General features: G+C 38.6%; 1 protein-coding gene across 1 annotated transcript in view; it reads right to left on the reverse strand.

Moving 5' to 3' along the window:
- The window catches only part of MED12L (mediator complex subunit 12L), a 919,119-nt gene that overhangs the window by 676,214 nt on the left and 220,529 nt on the right, over positions 1-22,376 (reverse strand). Inside the window, exon 11 of the mRNA XM_044070851.1 lies at positions 1,844-2,040. Coding sequence (XP_043926786.1) covers positions 1,844-2,040 — 197 coding nt within the window. The remainder of the gene's footprint in view (positions 1-1,843; positions 2,041-22,376) is intronic.

Here is a 22,376-nt window from a genome sequence, read left to right on the forward strand (position 1 = left end):
TTTAATTCATTGATGATATCATCTTGTTTATTTTTGTTGTAGCATGTCAACGTTTTGCTTACTTTAATAAAACATTTACAACACATAGGTGGATTACAAGCAATATAGATAAACAATTATAGTAAAATTGACTTCATCTTTGTAAGATCAAGAGTCAGGCACATGAAATTAACTTCAGAAATCCTGACTGTCTGATTTCACAAATAAGCTGGATATGCAAAAGGCACAGACCAAAAAAGCATTTCTTTCAGAGGTGCAAACACCCTTGTATGGACAGCTGTCCCTCAAATTTATATAAACCAACTTCTGTGAAACAAAAAATATTGAAATGGATAAACATCCAAAATACTGCAGGCAAATCCTGAACAAGTACTTGTTTTGCTACAGCATGATTGAGCAAGTAATTCACAATTAATTCAGGATTAAGGAAACATGGGAGTGCCCAAGAATAGTGTTGCACTCCAATAGCAACTATGATTCTTCACCCTTCTTTTGACTATCACCATTAGAGTGAAAATAAGTAAGCAAGACCTGTGAGGCAGATGGCAGAACTTTAACCTCAATAAATAAATTACTCTATCCAACTCTCTGTTGCAGATGGATAAATCCTTGACTGAAACCAAGATGGCTTTGAAATAACTAGCAGTTTGGGTCTAAAAAGGCTACCTGGAAAGGAGAGTGAACAACAAATACCAGCCCAGCTACCCTGAGGGCACAGAAACAGGCTCATCTACCCTGAGGGCACAGAAACAGCCCACTCTGCAGAGCTGGTGAGTCCTGGTAGATCCCAGGCACCACTGTCATAGGCCTACATTTGAAAAAGTGGACTGCCTAGTGGTGCTTCGTTCTGTGGCCAGGATTGACACATAAGTGAAATAATGAATGCATCAAAGGTCCAGTAGTACTGCCTGTGTCTTGGTAGTACACAGAGATAACTTCTATTTGAAGACTTTGAGTGGTGCTGGTAGGGTGATGTTGATGCATATGATGGCCTGAGTGCCACTGGTTATAAAAAGTAGAGAGTTAAAAACTTCCAGTTCTAAAATTTATCTCCTACATTGCTGATTAACATTATCAGCATATACTGGACTGGGCCTTGTACTGTTAATGGGCAGAGGCAGTTCCTAAATGCTTTATCTAAAGCATGGGTCCCCTCAAATTATCTATGGTATGATCCCAGTTTTTCTCATTATGGGTAATGTATAATTATTGGCCATGGGATGTCTAAGGCCAATCTCTAACCAAATGAGATAACTTAATTTGAGCACAAAAAGGGAAAATGACTAGGCTTAAAATGGTCCACAAGGGCAGGTATTCTAGTACTTATTTATGAACCTATGAAGCTATAAGTACATCAGTAAAAAGTTCCATACAACAATAGTAATCTTAGGAACAAGTTACAATACAGTAAGAAATCACCCACATGACATATTTTCAAAGAAAATAAAAAACAGGAAATATACAGATATAATTACTTACTGGCATATTGTACAGCATAACATTCACATTCTATTACACTGAGAGTTTATAAGGAAGTATATTGTATAGCTGCAGTTTACAGCACAGCTGATAATGAAGGTGCAGAATTGCATATCCATTTCACTAAATTCATGGAATCCTTGATTTAACCACTTTAAAAAAATGCAGATGTATAGTTAGCCATTAACTTGACATCTGAAAATTAAATACAAATACTACTGTCTTCTGGGCTATAAAACAACATACAACATACTGCATGATAAAATCATTTCTTCCTGGTTCATATGACTGCCTTTAAGGACATAAGAAAAAGTTGCCAATGAAAAGAACAAAAAACTATGTGTTTGTATGTAGCTAGTTTTACCTGTTGACAAATTGTTTGCAGAGCATATCCAGCATATTGACGCAAACTGGCAGTTTCCATGGCAATGGATGATCCACATTGTCTTGAGTGTTTCACAGAAGTGAATATTTCATCACCACTGTCTTCCAGTAGACCAGTCTCAGTAAAGCCTTCAGTGCCTGAGGAGTTTCGATTATAATTGCCAGTTTCAGCATCTCCTGAAAAATGATTTTCAGATATGAAACACTGCAGTTTATGTTGTAACAGTTGTAATCTCCTACACATTTTAAACTTTTAAATTTCACATCCAGTGAGCCAACGTAATAAAAAGGGCACCTCTGTATCCTTCCTGAAAACTCTTATAAATGTACTTTTTACTGAGATCTCCTTGGTATGAGAAACAAAAGTAGCTTCATCCACAAAAACGTATTTGGCATAAACACTGGTAATATTTATATATTTAGGCCTCAGTATGAACTGCAAAGTACAGCCGTGTAATTACACATTGCTGTTACAGTAGTTGTTACATATGGGATGTGTCTGGCCAGTGTACAAAGAATCAGGCACCCTCCTCATGCACTATACATCCACCCTCAGCATTAGCAAATCTGCTAGTATTTGAAGGATGTATGGACATGCAAGTATAAGAGGGATATTCGGACATGCCAAAAAGGAGATTTTCCTTGCCCTAAGATAAGGTAGTGGAGGCCTACAGAAGAAAAAAATGATGGATACCACAATCTAGCCAGAGGAGGGATAATTTAAAGAGATGAAAGTAGAATGTCAGTACTGTGACAGTAATCTATTCAAACATCTGTTGTAAGAGTTAACTAATTCTACAACTGTACTAAGTTCTTCATTAGAGCACTGTAACAGTAGCCATTACACATGGGATAATTGCCAAAGCTCAGGAAAAAAGGGTGGATGGAAAAGGACCAGAATCCATGATTCCCTGAAGAAGAGCTTTAGTGAAATTTATTATGACTCTTTAGATAATATCTGGCTTGTAATGTTTAGTAAAAATATGAAGTGAGGATGGATTGAGTGAGTGTTTCCATATTGGATCTAGAATCCACATCCTTCCAAAAAACCTTGGATGTCACAACTATGATATTGTCAAGAGAATGTTTGCCATGATTAGTATAGCTCAGCTAAAAGCATTTATTGATTTATTTATTTGCATTTGTTTAAAGAGAAGGTCTGACTGGGTCATGCAAAACTCCTTTTCAGTGGAGGCCCATGGAGCAAAGCTCCAAAAAATGGAGAGTTAGAAACTGGCTATCTATTTTTCTAACAATTATAACTTATAAAACAATGATTATATTTTCTTGTCTTTACATTTATCCTGATAATATCTTAAAATGCCTATGAAACTCTAGGCAAAGCAGAATTATTTTTCCCTTTGTTTTGATGGTCAGGGTAGATAAAAAGGAGATTGGTAGTTGATTAAGGGCAAATCCAAAGACAGTTTTAGAGATAAAGCATGGATTGTTTCTCAGACTTGACCCTATATTCTAGTTAAAAATCAGAAAAGCTGAACAGACATGGGAATATGCAATTCAGACACCTGTCTAGCAGAAGTTAAGACTAACAGCAGGCAGACTTCTTATGTAGAACATTTTCTAGAATCTGGCTGCATGTTCAAAGGAGGCAGAGTTGTTTTTTCTAAAACAAAATTAAGATCTCATGAAAGTGACATGCTTTTTTTGGTAGTCTGATATGCAACCCTACCCCCTTTTAAAAATGCTTGACTTGGCAGAAAAAAGAAAAGAACTGGAGCCTGTGACAGACATCTGACATAACCAAGAGAGAGAGAGAGAGAGATGTACTTTTATTGATGCATATCCAAAGCCAGAACAGTACAATTCAAACAGATGTTGGAGAACCAGACTTGTCCCTGCTTGAGATGCATCCTGCTCTCTGTCTTGATAGCAAAAATATTTTTTTCCACTTGAAATTAAAGATTTCCTTATAACATGATTTCTTGTCTACTTCACTGCTTGTTACACAACGTTTGGGAAAAAGGGCACCTAAAAGTGATCAAAAAACTATCATATGGACTGTTAAATTAAGATTTTGACTATTGGGAAAATGCAAACATCCATTGCATGGTGTAAGCTTCTCTATGAAGAAGTTTTTGGTAACTGCTTCTGGGCAGCTACATGAAAAGGGAGTCACTAGTAACTTCTTTGGTAATTCCTTCTTGATCTTTTGAAGGACTTTGGAAATGACAGGAAAAGAGGGAAAGGCATAAAGAAACAATGTTATCCAGGTAATTGAAAAAGGCATCTGTCATTCAGCCTTTTTCCATGGTGTACTAGAATAGGACTGTTTTTGTTGTCTGTTCAAAGTGGAGACAAATAGATCTATTTGGGGTATTCCCCTGTAGTGGACACAAAGACCTCCCAGTGTAGCATCCAGGGTCTACATCATATGAGCGAATCACACAAATTGCAAATGCTCATAATATCGAATATACTGGACCTCGAAGTGCTTTTTCTGAGATTGCAGTACAGTGAAGAATGGGATATTTGCCCTTTCCTCACTGTAGTGCAATCTCAGAGTTGGAATATATAGTTAGTGGGGGCATGGAGGGTGCAGCCCCCCACAATAGGAAGTTCAAGGTCCAGTACTTTTGATATTATGAGCATTTGCAATTTGTGCGATTAGCTCATGTGATATCAACCCCAGTATCCATTCATGCCGGTCTATCCTGGATTTGCTCAAGGAGTCTGCCAATGTGCTCTGACCTGATAAAATACAAGATGTCTGAAGAAATAAGTTGTGCTGAATTGCTGTGTCCAAGGCAATTATGACCAGTCTACAAAGGAGGTATGATCTTTGTCCCCTATTTGTTTATGTACCACATCTCAGTGTTGCTTTGTCTCTCCACTAAGAGAATGTTTGGAAACTAAGGTTGATTCAGAACTTTTATGAGAGCCATCATCTCTTTTAGACTGATGTGGGTGCATCTGTATTGTAGTTTCTAGATCTCTGCACCTTGCAGCCCTGAAAAATTGCATCCCAAGCAAAGCATTAGGCATCTGTGTTCACTAATTGAGAGGGACTGAGAGAAGAGAATGGGACCCTTGGATTGTAAAGGTCTTGCTCAGCCCAACAAGAGTTCTTTCTTCATGAAAGTTTAGAACTGTGATTCGGCGGCTCAAATGTGAGAATGTTCATCTTAACCTGATTTGAGAAACCACTAGATCCTTGTTATAAGTCTGCCACATAAAATTAGCACATAAAACACAGACCTCAGAGCAACTCTCTTTCATTAGACATTGTCTACTGTGACAGATTAATGGTGCAAACGATAAGTTTGTTTCTTTTCTTGAGAAAGAAATGCAATTTTAAAGGATATTTCTAAAATGGATTCCTATTACAAGAACGAAAGTTCACTACTTTGAACATGTAATAGGAAGCCTCACTTCTGCGAAAGTTCGCTTTAACGAAAGTGAACTTTTGCCTAAGTGTACTTCTCCGAAAACACCGCAGCACAGTGATTGTTTAAGGTTTGCCCAATATTTCTTAAAATAGATTAAAAAAACTAGGATATATGAGATTGGTAGTTAATGGCTCTAAATGCTAAGGTGGAAGAGGATTATAATCTTTTGTGATACCTATCAAGTGTTTTGCAATCTTTATCATTAGGTATTGGGTTAGAAGAAGGTAATGTTCTAGCACCTTTGTCAGTGTCCAATGATATGACAGCCTTCAACAGACAGAGCTTTATAGAGGTTCTTCTGTGAACCCTATACAAGCTGCCAGTCTTTTCTGGAACTGGTGACATAGAAACAGTAGAAAAGGCATCTCTGAGAGCCCACAGAACTGAAGGTCTGGCAACAGGTTTAGGGATCTCCATATCTAGAAATTCAAAGCATTTTTTCTCTTTTTTTTTTGGAGTCAGGTACTTCCTTACCCTCTCATGTAAAAGATGTCTCATTTTAGCTATTGTGTCACCAAAGGAAATAAGTTGTAGAATATTAAAGCAGCTGAAACCACCAGCATTTATAAAATAATGAAGTTTATTATCTACAAATGAAAATAAGGGAGGATGTTCCAAGCAAAGTTAAAGTTCTGTGGTTAACATCAAAGAATAGGAAGTGCCTTTAACTAATTCTTATACTACAGGTCTTTCTCTGTTTTCAATTTTTCTCTCACAGAAACATTGCTTTAGACAGAGGTGTAGCGAGGTAGCTTGTTTTTCACCCAATGCCATCCTTCTAATCAGGCATCCCCATCAAATTTAAAATAAGGAGCAAAAAAAAATAATTTCTCAAACCACACTAGCAATGGGCAAATTATGCTATACCCTTGCAAATTTGTGGATTATTACTAAAATATACCACAGCATGAAAACTAAATTATATATACAATGTCACTGTAACCATAGTAAAAGACAGTGGAGTAGCAGAATAGTGACTAGGCAATAATCAACTTTAATAACAAGTAACACCTACACTTACTCAAAACTCTTCTCAGAAATTACAGATTTATTCAAAATACAAAAGTAAATCCAGTAACAACTTTTACAGTTGTTAGCACATTTTCTGTTTGGTACAACACATGAGCGGATACTGTACTTCAAGTTTTTGAACCCACATTATATTTATGAAGAACACACTGAAGCAACAATCAAAAGTACATGTTTAAATGTAATAATTTTATTTTGGTGCATAATTAGAAAGAAAACACTCAAAAATTTACATTTGTTGTGAAGAACAACGTCTCACAAATACACATCTTGTAGAGAGTTGTGCTCCTCTATCTCGACAAATTTTATATTATTAGCAAATTACATTAGGTTGAAGATAAATTATTTTTTTTTCATCTCATTGACATCAGGAGTATATAAAATATGAGTTTCATTTTGTGGTGGCAGATGATGCATGAAAGCAAATTACACTTACAAAGTCACTTGAGGGAAACAGCATCCAACAACAAGCAACATGGTATAATACTTATATGATTCTTTCACAGCCAAAGGTAGCATATGCTCACACAAGGAGTACATTCTGCTGGATCACAATGTTTGTGCTTTCTACCAAACAATCATATTAGAAGCATGTTTTTTTTGTGACCTGCCATTGGGGAACTGGCATTTAGACTTTTTTTATTTATAGATAGTGAATCCAGCTTTTCAGAGTACCTTTGCTATAACATTTTGGTGCTATGCTTTGTTTCAGCCTGAAGACTAAATGACGTCTCTACAAAAGGCCAGATACATCTCAGAATATATGTGTACTAAGTGTGCATTATATACTTTCCCAGAAAGAAAATTCCCAGGATTCAATAATGCCTACATTAAGTGTACACCGTTCTGAGTGATCAAACAACATAGGCATAACTCAGACCTTCCTCCTCCTAATTTTAGTTTTCCTATTGATTTTCTTGCAGCTTTAAATATTGAGAAGGATTCATAAAGGTTACCACAAAGTGCAGACTACATGTATACTTAGTGTAATCTTTCTGAGTGACTAGAAAACACAAAAAATGTGGTAGGGATGTTCTTGAATACATATCGCCTATTTTTAGTGTACACTTAGTATAGTCTTTATTGAATCTGGCCCAATATCTTTTAGTAAAAACATACCATTGGTATAGGCCACTGCTGCACTGGAAGTTGTAAGGAAAGACTTGTAGTCTTAGCTTGTTTTGTAATGGGAAACTCTGTTGTTACTAGCTGAAAGATTTGTAATGATTTTTCAAAGGATGACAAAGGCATAGGCTTTCAAAGACAGGACCATGTGTTTTTAGTTTATATGTCTTTTTCTGCCAGTCTGAGATTTTGAGTTATATTCATGTTCCGCTGTAGATTCTGGGTCTAAGTTCTGCTTAGCATGTTCAATACAGTAATAGCCTACAGTATTACTTTACTGAGTTGTTACTACAGCCCATTCTACTTCTACTCTGACTACCTGCTACTGCCCTGCCAGTTCTTCCCTGGTTTTCCCTGTTTCTGCAAAGTAGCTCTCCTACCAGCTCCCGCTGAATCTCACCCAGGAACACAGCTATTTGTGAAGCAAACCAGGAACATTGTACTCAAACTTTGAGTTCTACTTCTACTCTGACTACCTGCTACTGCCCTGCCAGTTCTTCCCTGGTTTTCCCTGTTTCTGCAAAGTAGCTCTCCTACCAGCTCCCGCTGAATCTCACCCAGGAACACAGCTATTTGTGAAGCAAACCAGGAACATTGTACTCAAACTTTGAGTTCTACTTCTACTCTGACTACCTGCTACTGCCCTGCCAGTTCTTCCCTGGTTTTCCCTGTTTCTGCAAAGTAGCTCTCCTACCAGCTCCGCTGAATCTCACCCAGGAACACAGCTATTTGTGAAGCAAACCAGGAACATTGTACTCAAACTTTGAGTTCTACTTCTACTCTGACTACCTGCTACTGCCCTGCCAGTTCTTCCCTGGTTTTCCCTGTTTCTGCAAAGTAGCTCTCCTACCAGCTCCGCTGAATCTCACCCAGGAACACAGCTATTTGTGAAGCAAACCAGGAACATTGTACTCAAACTTTGAGTTCTACTTCTACTCTGACTACCTGCTACTGCCCTGCCAGTTCTTCCCTGGTTTTCCCTGTTTCTGCAAAGTAGCTCTCCTACCAGCTCCCGCTGAATCTCACCCAGGAACACAGCTATTTGTGAAGCAAACCAGGAACATTGTACTCAAACTTTGAGTTCTACTTCTACTCTGACTACCTGCTACTGCCCTGCCAGTTCTTCCCTGGTTTTCCCTGTTTCTGCAAAGTAGCTCTCCTACCAGCTGCCGCCGAATCTCACCCAGGAACACAGCTATTTGTGAAGCAAACCAGGAACATTGTACTCAAACTTTGAGTTCTACTTCTACTCTGACTACCTGCTACTGCCCTGCCAGTTCTTCCCTGGTTTTCCCTGTTTCTGCAAAGTAGCTCTCCTACCAGCTCCGCTGAATCTCACCCAGGAACACAGCTATTTGTGAAGCAAACCAGGAACATTGTACTCAAACTTTGAGTTCTACTTCTACTCTGACTACCTGCTACTGCCCTGCCAGTTCTTCCCTGGTTTTCCCTGTTTCTGCAAAGTAGCTCTCCTACCAGCTCCCGCTGAATCTCACCCAGGAACACAGCTATTTGTGAAGCAAACCAGGAACATTGTACTCAAACTTTGAGTTCTACTTCTACTCTGACTACCTGCTACTGCCCTGCCAGTTCTTCCCTGGTGTTCCCTGTTTCTGCAAAGTAGCTCTCCTACCAGCTCCCGCTGAATCTCACCCAGGAACACAGCTATTTGTGAAGCAAACCAGGAACATTGTACTCAAACTTTGAGTTCTACTTCTCCTCTGACTACCTGCTACTGCCCTGCCACTTCTTCCCTGGTTTTCCCTGTTTCTGCAAAGTAGCTCTCCTACCAGCTCCCGCTGAATCTCACCCAGGAACACAGCTATTTGTGAAGCAAACCAGGAACATTGTACTCAAACTTTGAGTTCTACTTCTACTCTGACTACCTGCTACTGCCCTGCCACTTCTTCCCTGGTTTTCCCTGTTTCTGCAAAGTAGCTCTCCTACCAGCTCCCGCTGAATCTCACCCAGGAACACAGCTATTTGTGAAGCAAACCAGGAACATTGTACTCAAACTTTGAGTTCTACTTCTACTCTGACTACCTGCTACTGCCCTGCCAGTTCTTCCCTGGTTTTCCCTGTTTCTGCAAAGTAGCTCTCCTACCAGCTCCCGCTGAATCTCACCCAGGAACACAGCTATTTGTGAAGCAAACCAGGAACATTGTACTCAAACTTTGAGTTCTACTTCTACTCTGACTACCTGCTACTGCTCTGCCAGTTCTTCCCTGGTTTTCCCTGTTTCTGCAAAGTAGCTCTCCTACCAGCTCCTGCTGAATCTCACCCAGGAACATAGCTATTTGTGAAGCAAACCAGGAACATTGTACTCAAAGTATGTCTGCTAGACTAAACTAAAGACTTTACTCTTATTTGCTAGGTAACAAAGTATGCCTGCTTGACTTAACTCTTACTTGCTAGGTAACAGGGTCTCCTGAGTCTGATACGACAGCAGCCACCCCCCCCCTGCAAAGGTCCCTGTTTCCCCCTCCTAGCCTAGCTGCCATTTTCTTGTAACCTGCCTGCCCTACTTTTTTCACTGGTTCCTCTCCCCTAGCTCTTATTTCTCCTTAACCTGGGGTAACTCAGCTGTGGCTGACTCCTTACTCTCAGGCCTCCTACCATTTAGCTGAGCTCTCCCCCAGCTGACTTACTTTATCCTCTCTCTTTCCCTTATACCACTGGCTTCTCCTTTCTGTTTCTTAACCTTAGCCATTTCTGCTTTTGAGATACCTTACATAGCTCATCTGTCCTTAGAGTCTTCATCTCTTCTACCCTCTAAACATTCTCTATTATCCTCACTTACACCCTTCTGCCCACTATACTTTTCTCCTACACACTTTTGTCTCTGCTATCCTCTCTGCTTATCCAATTTACACTAGGGCTCTCTGATCTACCTCTTGCCTATCTATCTCCTTTCTACACTTATTCTGCACTATATTGCTAAACCTGCCTGCTTTGTGTACTATTGTACTCTCCTCTTCATACCTACTTCTACTTACTTTTTTACCTATCTTCCTGATTGTTTCCTCTCCTACTCTCCTCTGTGGTTTCTACCACCCGTGGCTCGTCACAAACCCTTTCTCCTCCCACTACTGTCTTTCAACCCCGCCTTCTTACAGGTCTCCAGTCACCTCTCTACCTGCTATCTCCCCTCCCACTTCCACAATTACCTCCCAAACCTTAGAAATAGACCCACTAGCGAGCTGACACCATCTTTTCCATGCTCGACTAGTCCTGGTTGCTGCCTACCCTACTTGGGCACCTGTACTTACTGTAAGTAGTTTGGAATATAAATTCAACACTTTCACCTGACTGTTAATATCGAACATCGTTATGTACTGTAACGGAATGTGATATCTCTTATCTGATGTTATGAACGCTATGTAATGAAATGTCTACACTGTTACCAACAAAGATAGTTTGCCACTGCTTATAGAGTTTTAAATGGGTTCCCTGTATACCTGCTGCTAGATTAACTGAATACTCTGCGGTACAGTCTGTTGAAATTGCATGGTCCGTCTGCTTTGGATATGAGGTTATTTTATCTTCAGATGCTATGTTGTAGCTTTTATCAGTAAGCCTGTAGAGTCTACGCATTATCGTTAGACTTACACGCTCTGTTATAGTACTGTGCTTGTGTTTTTTGTAGCGCACTAAGCGCACCTTGGTGTTCCTATTTTATCACGCTAGAACACTATAGTCTAGTCGCATTGGTTTCATTTTTAACTGCATTCAAGTATTACCGCTTAGTGTTTGGTATGTGACTTATGATACAGTTTAAAGAGCGTGATGCAGTGGTTTCTCTTTAAACTAGTTAAAGTAGATTTGGGTACAAGCACTCTGTGTTTGGTGGTTTGTGTTCAATAATAGCATATAAAGAGCGAGTTGGAGCCCCTTCTAACCACGCGAATTCAACCTACTTTAACAAACCTGCTTCTTTCTTTATACTATAATAGCACACTTAGTAAAGCACGTAGTAGCTTCCATAGCGCTTAGCGTGCTTATATTGTAAATCTTCTTCATTACTCTCTCCTGGTCAGCGTACTGCACGTGGGCCATTCCAAACCAAGCGGTTCGTTTGAACCTGCAATATAAAGTAAATGCGTAGTTGCTTCCACAGCGCTTAGCGTGCTTGTTCTGTGATCTTCTTCCTTACTCTCTCCTGGTCAGCGTATTGCACGTGGGCCATTCCAAACCAAGCGGTTCGTTTGAACCTGCAATATAAAAAGTAAAATACGTAGTAGCTTCCACAGCGCTTAGCGTGCTTGTTCTGTGATCTCCTTCCTTTTAAGCAATCTCAAGGATTACTTTTGTTTCTTCCTTAATTAACATTTAAAACTGTATATTATAGTTAGTCTCCTCGGTCCTCCAGCTACCTAATTAATCTTTTTTCAGAAGCTGCTAAGTGCCCTCCTCTTTCCTGCGCTCTTACTTAGCTACACCGCTGCCTTTCCTAGTATTTAGGCACTCCCTGGCAGTCCTTGGCGGCGCTTAGCCTGTGACCCATCTAGCTTTGCATTTCTCATATTATCTGCCTGTATTCTATATCTGTACACCGGCCGCACATGTACTCTATTGTTTTACAACAAACTGCATACAGCATAGAAACTTTATAAGCATTTTATCTGTGCTGCTTATGGTTTTCCTGAATGTGTTCTAATGTAATCTAATGTATATTTTGTGGTTTACCACTTTTTTCTTGCCTCCACAGTAGTATGTTTTATGTAACATTGTTTTAATATTGCACTCTTACTACCTGTCTTTCTCTCTCCATATTTTAGCTTTGAGTTCTACTTCTACTCTGACAACCTGCTACTGCCCTGCCAGTTCTTCCCTGGTTTTCCCTGTTTCTGCAAAGTAGCTCTCCTACCAGCTCCCGCTGAATCTCACCCAGGAACACAGCTATTTGTGAAGCAAACCAGGAACATTGTACTCAAAGTATGTCTGCTAGACTAAACTAAAGACTTTACTCTTATTTGCTAGGTAACAAAGTATGCCTGCTTGACTTAACTCTTACTTGCTAGGTAACAGGGTCTCCTGAGTCTGATACGACAGCAGCCACCCCCCCCCCTGCAAAGGTCCCTGTTTCCCCCTCCTAGCCTAGCTGCCATTTTCTTGTAACCTGCCTGCCCTACTTTTTCACTGGTTCCTCTCCCCTAGCTCTTATTTCTCCTTAACCTGGGGTAACTCAGCTGTGGCTGACTCCTTACTCTCAGGCCTCCTACCATTTAGCTGAGCTCTCCCCCAGCTGACTTACTTTATCCTCTCTCTTTCCCTTATACCACTGGCTTCTCCTTTCTGTTTCTTAACCTTAGCCATTTCTGCTTTTGAGATACCTTACATAGCTCATCTGTCCTAGAGTCTTCATCTCTTCTACCCTCTAAACATTCTCTATTATCCTCACTTACACCCTTCTGCCCACTATACTTTTCTCCTACACACTTTTGTCTCTGCTATCCTCTCTGCTTATCCAATTTACACTAGGGCTCTCTGATCTACCTCTTGCCTATCTATCTCCTTTCTACACTTATTCTGCACTATATTGCTAAACCTGCCTGCTTTGTGTACTATTGTACTCTCCTCTTCATACCTACTTCTACTTACTTTTTTACCTATCTTCCTGATTGTTTCCTCTCCTACTCTCCTCTGTGGTTTCTACCCGCTCCGCTGCGCTCCGCTCCCCTCCCCACCCCCAATTCCCACCCACCCCCAGGGGTCCTACCTTTATAGCTCCATAGACACACCCCCTATCCTAACCTTCCTATCCTGCTCTTTCCCACTCTAACTTCCTCCCACTACCACATACTCCCACCTTACTTCCTCTAATTTCCTCTTACCCCTCCCACTACAACAAACCCTCAGATTTTACACCTTTCTCCATCTCACTCCAACCCCCTCTTTCTTATCCTTTATCTGTTTACTCTATTTTCTGACACAAGTCTAGGATACTACCTTCTACTTTATCTTTCTTACTTCCTCTCTTCCATTTCTCACATATTTTACTCTTCTCACCATGGCTCCTTACATGCCAACCCAGATTTTACTCTCAATCCTACTTTTTTCAACCCTATGCTCAGTTTACCTCCTATCCTACTATGAGGAATCACTCTACAACCAATCTTTCTATACACACAAACACACTAGAACATTGTTCTCTCCACCTCATTCATATCCATATACCCCTTCTACACCCAACTTCCTACTACCTAAATTCCATAGACCTAAACACCTCAGCTATGTCTTGCCTACAGATAACAAATATAAAACACTTTCCCTTCTAGTATGTAAGCTCACATTCAAACTTAGAAATCCTACCCTCCAAGATGGGGACATCCACCCCAACCCTGGACCTACTTTCCCTTCCCCCCTAGTGTCAATACACAAACTTGATAATAGCTTCCTAATAGGACATCTTAATACCCAAAGCATAAACAACAAAATACCCCACCTGCATGCCCTCCTTCATACACACTCATTTGATATTCTCTGCCTCACAGAGACATGGCTGAAACCATCCACCAAAGACATTGAGATCATTCCCCAAGGCTACAATATAATCAGACTCGACCGTCCAAACCGCAAAGGTGGTGGAGTTGCAATTCTTTTTAAAAATCATCTGAATATAACTACCCTTCCTGCCTCTCCATCCCAAGATAGCAAGTTAGAAGCAATCATTACAAAACTCCAGTTGAATTCCAAAAAATCCCTTTATATTATCTGTATGTACCTCCCACCTGGTGACAATATACCAATCCTGGAAAATTATCTTAGTTGGATAACTACTACATATCCCCAAGAAACTGTTATACTAGGTGACCTGAACATAGACTGGAATAACATTAATACTGAAAATCCTTCTTCTCATATCAACCTACACGGCTTCATCCAAACCATCACCTCTACTACTAGGCTAAACAAACATAGTAATAGAGAAAGCATTTTAGACTGGATACTTATAAATAGAAGTAAAGATAACTACAAATCAGGAACCTTGCCAGATGATATCAGTGACCACTCTTTAACATTCATAATTAGGGAAAAAGCCGATTGTGTAAACCCACCCACTACAAGAAAAATACGCACCATCAAACATTTTAATCCCAATCTATTTCAGGCTGAACTTAGTGCATGCAACTGGAATCCCTTAAAAACACTTCCTCTTGAAAATGCAATATTATACTTCAACAAAATCTTTTTATCCATTCTTGACTTACATGCTCCTGAACGCATCATTAGAATGAAATCTAATACTGCCCCCTGGCTCTCCCATGACACCAAAAAACTTATTCTCACCAGAAATAAAGTCTGGGCCTCATGGAGATCCCATAGAAATAACCAAGATCTCCTAAACTTCCGCCAGCTCAGAAATCTAACAAAAAAGTCAATAATATCTGACAAAAGAAATTTTACTTTGAACTGCAACAGACCCATGTCAATAATTCTAAACTTTTCTGGTCTTCTGTCAATAGACTTCTCTCCCCAGGTACTTCTAAAACACCTTCCCCTATTAATGCTGACCCTAATACCCCTCAGCAAACTGCAGATGCTTTCAATTCTTTCTTCACTGAAACTATCCAAGCTCTAGCTAAACAACTAAATGCCAACAACTTAAACCCACCAAATAACCTAAGAAACTCTACCTCTAAATTCTCTCTACAACCTGTCTCCACATCTTACATATATAGACTCCTGCACAAACTAAAACCCTGTACCCCCTCTGCTGACAAACTCCCCTCACTCTTTCTACAAAAAGCTGCTAAGGTTATCGCTTATCCTATATCTATCCTCATAAATAGGACAATCAAAGAAGGAAACATCCCAGATATCTGGAAAGTCTCTCATATTATCCCACTTCATAAAGGTGGAAACTCCTTAGAATACTCTAACTATAGACCAATTGCTCTCCTCTCACCTTTAGCCAAGATCATGGAGAAATGTATATACCATCAACTTGTACAACATCTCTCTCTTCACAACATAATAGCAAACTCTCAACATGGTTTTAGACCACATCATAGTACTACTACTGCCCTGCTTTCCTTTGTAGACACTATTAATCAAAACCGTAATAACAACCTACTCTCCTCTGCCCTCTTCATTGACCTCTCCAAAGCATTCGACATGGTCAACCACTCCTTATTAATTAATACTCTTGAATCCCTATCTTTTGATATTCCAGCCATTAAATGGTTTAATTCCTATCTTACAAATAGAAAACAAGCTGTTCTTTGGGACAACCATATTTCATCACTCTTGCCTGTTTCTATCGGAGTTCCACAAGGCTCAATTCTTGGCCCACTTCTCTTTTCTCTCTTCATTAATGATCTTCATACTATAATCTCTCAAGCAACCTGCATTCAATATGCTGATGATTCTATACTCATCTGCACTGCATCCTCCACCCCAGAGCTTATCTCTCTTACTCAAAATGTCTTCAATACCATAGAAACATGGTTCTCCAGCCGATTCCTCTTATTAAATGCTAAAAAAACTAAACTGCTCCTTTTCACACCCACTTCTAGGACATCCCCCTTAAACTTCTCTATCTACTCCAACAGTGCCACTGTCATTTCACCTGACTCTACCACTAAATTGCTAGGTATTACCATTGATAATAATCTCTCTTTCAACCAACACATAAACAACTCCATAAAACAAGTCAACAGAAAAATAGGATCCTTATATCGAATCAGACCGTTCCTTACTCCATCTACCAGAACTAGGATTGCTCACTCCCATCTTATTTCTACTCTTCTTTATGCTTCACCTATCTTCACCAACCTCAAGAAGAACAACCTAAACAAACTAACTACCTGCTACAATAACATTGCCCGCTTCGCTACAGGTAACACCTTCAGAACTCATCACTGTGTTAACTTGAAACAACTAGGCTGGCTAGAGTATCAGAACTATCTTGCAATCCACCAACTTACCATTGCCCACAAGATACTGTACCATCCAAACAACACCCCTATACTCTCTCAACTCATAATCCCCTATAATAATCTCAACTCTCTCCGCTCATCTACGAAGTTACTGGCTAGTTCCATAAAATCAAACAACACTGCTGGTGACTCCCTTTTTACCAATTCTGTAGGTTCAAAATGGAATTCGTTACCTAGCGACATAACAAAGATTACATCACTACCTCTCTTCAAACAAAATATTAAACTCCACTTCCAAAATCACTGGCTCTGCTCCTGTAGCAAACCTGATTAACCTGATTCCCAATACTTTAACTTTACTATAACTACCTCTTCTCTGACTCTACTTCTCCACTAGGCATTCTTCCCTTCCTCTCACACTGTCTACTAACTTGCTTCATTGCCTATTACTGTCCTAACTTAATACTTTTAATAATATAACTCCCTTTTATTTATTTTATTCTTTTCCCCTTATTCTTTACACTCTTTTCTTTACCTACTCTCCCTGTATCCATACCTTCATGTATCTCTGTCTTTCTGTATAAAATTTAACATCTTTTCCCTAGTCTGTAACTGTGACAGGAAGTAATTAATTCATGCACCTTTAATCTTAAGACATATAGCTTCTTATTTTCTTGTAAATATGTATGATAGAAATTAATACTTGTAGTAACAATCTTAAATTGTTCAATTTGTTATTAATGTTTCATTAACATGCATACTAATATTTTTTTGTCTCTATGTACTAATTTTTGTGGAGCTTTTCTCCCCGGGCCTCTACTGAAAATGGAATTTTCTCCAGCTAGACTAGCCCGGTTAACAAATGTAAAATAAATAAATAAATAAAATGTAAAAAGTGCCCTTCATTTCTCCTGAATACAGATTTTTTTTTTTGACACTGGACTTTTAACAGCATTACACTTCCTAATAGTACACAGTATTACAATCAGGTAAAGTTGTATATGTTTCTATTATATCTGGAACATCCAGCTAAGTGTGTGCTGTAGCTGAGGGTGATGATATCTTATTCTGAGATATTTGATATAATACATAGTGCAGTTACAGATAAATTAATGTTTTATTGCAAGGTACCACCAGTCTTACATAGCCATTTGGATATCTCTGATTTGCCAGTTGTCCATAAACATGTATATCCTAAATGTTTTCTAGCTTATAAACTCAGTTTGCATTAGAATCATAGTAAGTGTGTGTTATTATGAAATAAGAACTGATAATAATACTCTTTCTGCCATTTTTGTATGCTTTAGCAAAATATACTTATTTTACATGCTCTAAGAGGCCTACCCATATTTGAAATTTTATTGCTAACTTTTCATAAAAGCTACTGGACTGTGTAGAACATAATGAAAATGATCCCACTTCAAGGGTTAATATGTTATTATATTATTATAAAGGTTTTATATTTAAAAAAAACTGGGTTATTATTTCAATGAGTTTTGCCTGGAAAACTTCACAAAATGTCTTAAAAGTAGAAAAGAGAGATACTTATTAGAACTTAGAGGAGAATTCTGGCAAGAATGACCTCTGCAAATTGACAAAGTGAAACCAGGTCCAATTGTGTTTTGTAGTTGCTTATGCCAGTAATATTCAATGAAAGTTTCATGCATAAATGTTGAAGATATAGGCATTAAATCAAAGAACTAAAATAGCCCCAAACATACAAGTATTTTGGGGACAGACATTCTAAACATGCTCAGTAGTTATAGAGTTAAATGTGTGGGTGCTGTTGCATCTGTCATTATAATGGTGTATTGGTGTTAATGTTCAGAGTTAAGTTTTTAATGACTGCTGGAGTTAATCTGACATTGAGGTGTATTCTTCAGTTTTTGTAGTGGAAAGTATCTTTATATGTTTTGTTTAAGTTGCAGTGTAGTACTAAATTGCATTTTCTATGATAATTTATGTTTACTGATATAATCTTCCTAGTTATTTTACATAGTCTAAAATTCAATATTTGTTTGCTTCTATTGTTTCTTTTCTGTGGAAGTGTGCAGTTATGTGCATCAGATTGCTTTCTTCTGGTTTTATGGTGTCTGATCTTTATTTACAATATTTCATTTTGCCCCATACACTCCATGATGCATTCTGTTTGAGATAGTTACAGAATGACATGCATAGTCTATGTTATGCTTTCCAATACATGCTTTATACAGTTTCTGTCTTCCACTAATGTAGTTTGACACTACAACCTAGCCACTATTTCAAAGCAGTTATGACAGCCCTGTATTATCCAGTCCATAACTGTGGGAGAAAAAGTAGAGATCTCAACATTCATTTGGCACAAGGCAGGGCACTAATTATGGTAATTTTTTCACAAGATGAACAGGCATATGAGTGTGTGTGTGTGTGTGTGTGTGTGTGTGTGTGTGTGTGTGTGTGTGTGTGTGTGTGTGTGTGTGTGTGTGTGTGTACACACACACACACACACACACACGCATACACACACACACACACAAAACCATTACATATGCATTTACATGGCATACTTTTCTAAGAACAACCTAGAAGATCATACGTTATGAGATGTAGAAGAAAGAATGCCTGGTAAAATTTGACATAGACTATCATTACTCTAGTGTTCATTGTATATGGAAAACATCTGCTTATTTATCATATGCGTGTTGCTAAATATTTTATTAAAAATACTTAATGGGGCATGATTTGTGGCCTTAACAGAAGTCCAATATCTGAATTATTTAAAGAACATAGTTGACTCTGGAGAACATATTTATTTAATATTTAGGTGCACAAGTCCTATACAGTTAAGAGGATTTATGATTTCTGGCATTGCTAAGTGAATATTAACATTACGTTGAATGTTCACTGGCTGTATTACCTTCAGTGATACAATTATTAGAGGATCCTTTGCCAAGAAGGGCATTGATGTAGCCTACTAAAATGATACCTAAAGAATAAACAAAGTAAAACCACTCAAAAGCAGCAAATAGATGAAAGACACGTGCAGAACAGATCACCAGCAAAATCCAAGTTTATTTAAGCACTTTTCATCAAGTTTCAGACTTCATCAGAATGAATCATTCTGATGAAGTCTGAAACTTGACAAAAAGTGCTTACATAAACTTGGATTTTGCTGGTGGTCTGTTCTGCACACTTCTTTCATCTATTTTATACCTAAAGAATACAGATTCAGAAGGGATTGCAGTAATACTTCTAGAGTTAATTCAGAAGTATTCATAAGTACATATAGAGAAACCAAGAAGAAAGTAAGTTTTGATAGTGAAGTTTTAATTTGCATCCTAGTAAAAAGTCTTAAATGCACAATTTATATTATACATTATAATACTTGGAGCAGCAAATGTGTTATTACCTGAGTTAATACATGCATGCCAGTGTAGTATCAGTAGTACAACAGGCAGCACACTCATCTTTTATGTAGAAGGCTGTAGTTTCTATTCCCACACCAGGCAGATGAATTGCTGACACGACAGAGCACCATAAATGTGGTACTATACTGCTGAGTGTGTCTTCCTTCAGATGACATGTTAAACCAAGGCCCCATCTGTCTGAGATGGTGGTAGCTCAGGTGGATGTAAATGATCCCATGGCAACTATTGAAAATAGTTGGGGAAGTACTTTGATGCTCTGACCAAATTTCCCTCAGCAGTAAAAATGTCACTTTAGGTCTCCCATGAAAAGAGGCTACTAGCCTAATGGGACTAAGCTGTTCAACAGAGGATAAATAAAAAGCGGTAAGAAAGTACAAAGCATGTACATTTAGGTTTCTAGACAAGGTACACAAAAACTGATATGGGTCCCTATCAGTTCAGTGCAATTACATCGAACATGCAGTTCGTCAAACTGTTCATGCTTAGATCATGGTACAGTGAGAATCATGAAATTTGCCCTTTCCCCACTACTGTGTGATCTTGGAGTTGGTAAATATAAGTATCGGGCAGTGAGGGTAACTTGATGAACAGCATTTCAGATGAAATGCTGTTTGTTGATATGACAGTAGACCCATTGAAACAGCTTAGTCTTCAGTATTAATTGTTTTCAAATGTTAACCCTTAACTTTAAGGAAGAACTTAATATGCTACTGACTTAGATAGACTGGACTAGCATTTAGCTAATAAAGCCTATGATCTGAAATGGCATCATTGCATACTGTTTATAGGCTTCTAAACTTTTCTTTAAATTTTGATTCAATTGAGTTTTCAGTTTGCTAAGTTAAACCATTTGTGATTCAGTTAAGTGAGCATTCAAACAAATGACATAAACACACACACCTACACACAGACATGCACAGACACAGACACACACACACACACACACACACACACACACACACACACACACACACACACACACACACACACACGCACGCACACGCACACACGCACACACAAATACACACACCACACACACACACACACACACACACACACACACACACACACACAAATACACACATGCACACACCACATACACACACACACACACACACACACACACACACACACACACACACACACACAAATACACACATGCACACACACACACACACACGCACACACACACACACACACACACACACACACACACACACACACACACACACACACACACACAGTCATACAAACTGCTTCTGTTCATTTAATCTAAAGCTCATTTCATTAAAAAAAAACTGTGGTACATTTAATTGAAAATTCATTTCATTAATACTACAAATCACCAAAATGCATTTCATTAAAAACTGAGTAATAGCATAGAAAATGACTGCTGCTGTGGTTTGGGATTATAGGAATAAACATACACATTAGTATTGACCACTATTTGTACATTGCTAATGCCCTTTGCTGCATTGTAGCTCCATCTCTAGAAGTTAATGTGTGCGGACCAGCACTGATTCAGTGTATGAGGAGCATTCTCTTTTTTCTGTGGTTTTGTGATTGTGGAGTTAGTATATTTATGTTATGGATATGGGATTGCAGAGGGGCTTCCTTCCTGCTAAAAAGCTTATGCAGCTATAGTTAGTGTACGTGAAATTTTCATTGGAAGCATATGGATGATATATGGTTTTTAATGAAATTTGTTTTTGAAGAAATGTGCCACATATTTATTTTTCAATTAAGGGATCCTGATCGTCATCATCCTGGTCCTGGAAATTCATTATTCACATACTTCAGAAGACTTGCACAATGATGGAGATAGAGAAGGGCAAGGTGTATCTCAGAATAATCATCTGGGATATTACATGCAGCCTGAGTAAGGGTGACCCCCCCCACTCTAAAGGTACATAAAATTACCCAGTATTATCTGTGTCTCATGCTTGGGAAATTACTTTAGAATTATAATATAAATTTTGATGCACAGCTATATCTGCATTACCAACCTCAGAAGGTTACTTATTCTTCCATTTGGAAGACGTTAGGCAAAATTTTAACTTTCAGCATTTTTAATGCTTCACACTAAAGAAACACACTAATCATTTGTTATTGAAATCACAAGAGAATAAAAGAAGAGAGTACCATTTGAAAATAATAAGAACGATGACTATAAACACTTGTGGAGGTTATATTATAACAATAATAAAGGAAATAGTAATAATAAATCTGATACTACTAATAATAATAATCGTAATAATAACCATTTATTATTGAGGCAGGCCCGCTGAAAACACAGTCCCTTTTCAGGGGTGACCAGGAGGAAAGCCTGGTTAAGTGAATTGCACAAGGTCAAACAGTACACAAATGAGGACTGAGGAAATTAAAGTTTATACCAATGGCTTAACCCAGTATGCCAACTGCCAGTACCATAGATCTGCTTAATTAATTCATGTTTACTTAGAATAAAAGGAAGGTGATGGACCAAGTTTTAGAAGTGTTGATGAAATATATTTATTTATTAATTTACTGACATTTGTTTACTGGGGAAGTCCAACCAGGTAATAAGCACTCATTTTTAGCAGAGGCCTGGGAAGAAAAGCTCCACAGAGCAGGGGCGGCTCGTGCTATCAGACTGCAGGACTGCGGCCTTCCCACCTAGAAAC

This window comes from Protopterus annectens, chromosome 4.part1 (genome assembly GCF_019279795.1).
Source record: "Protopterus annectens isolate FY-2018-M chromosome 4.part1, PAN1.0, whole genome shotgun sequence".
Lineage (NCBI taxonomy): Eukaryota > Metazoa > Chordata > Ceratodontiformes > Protopteridae > Protopterus > Protopterus annectens.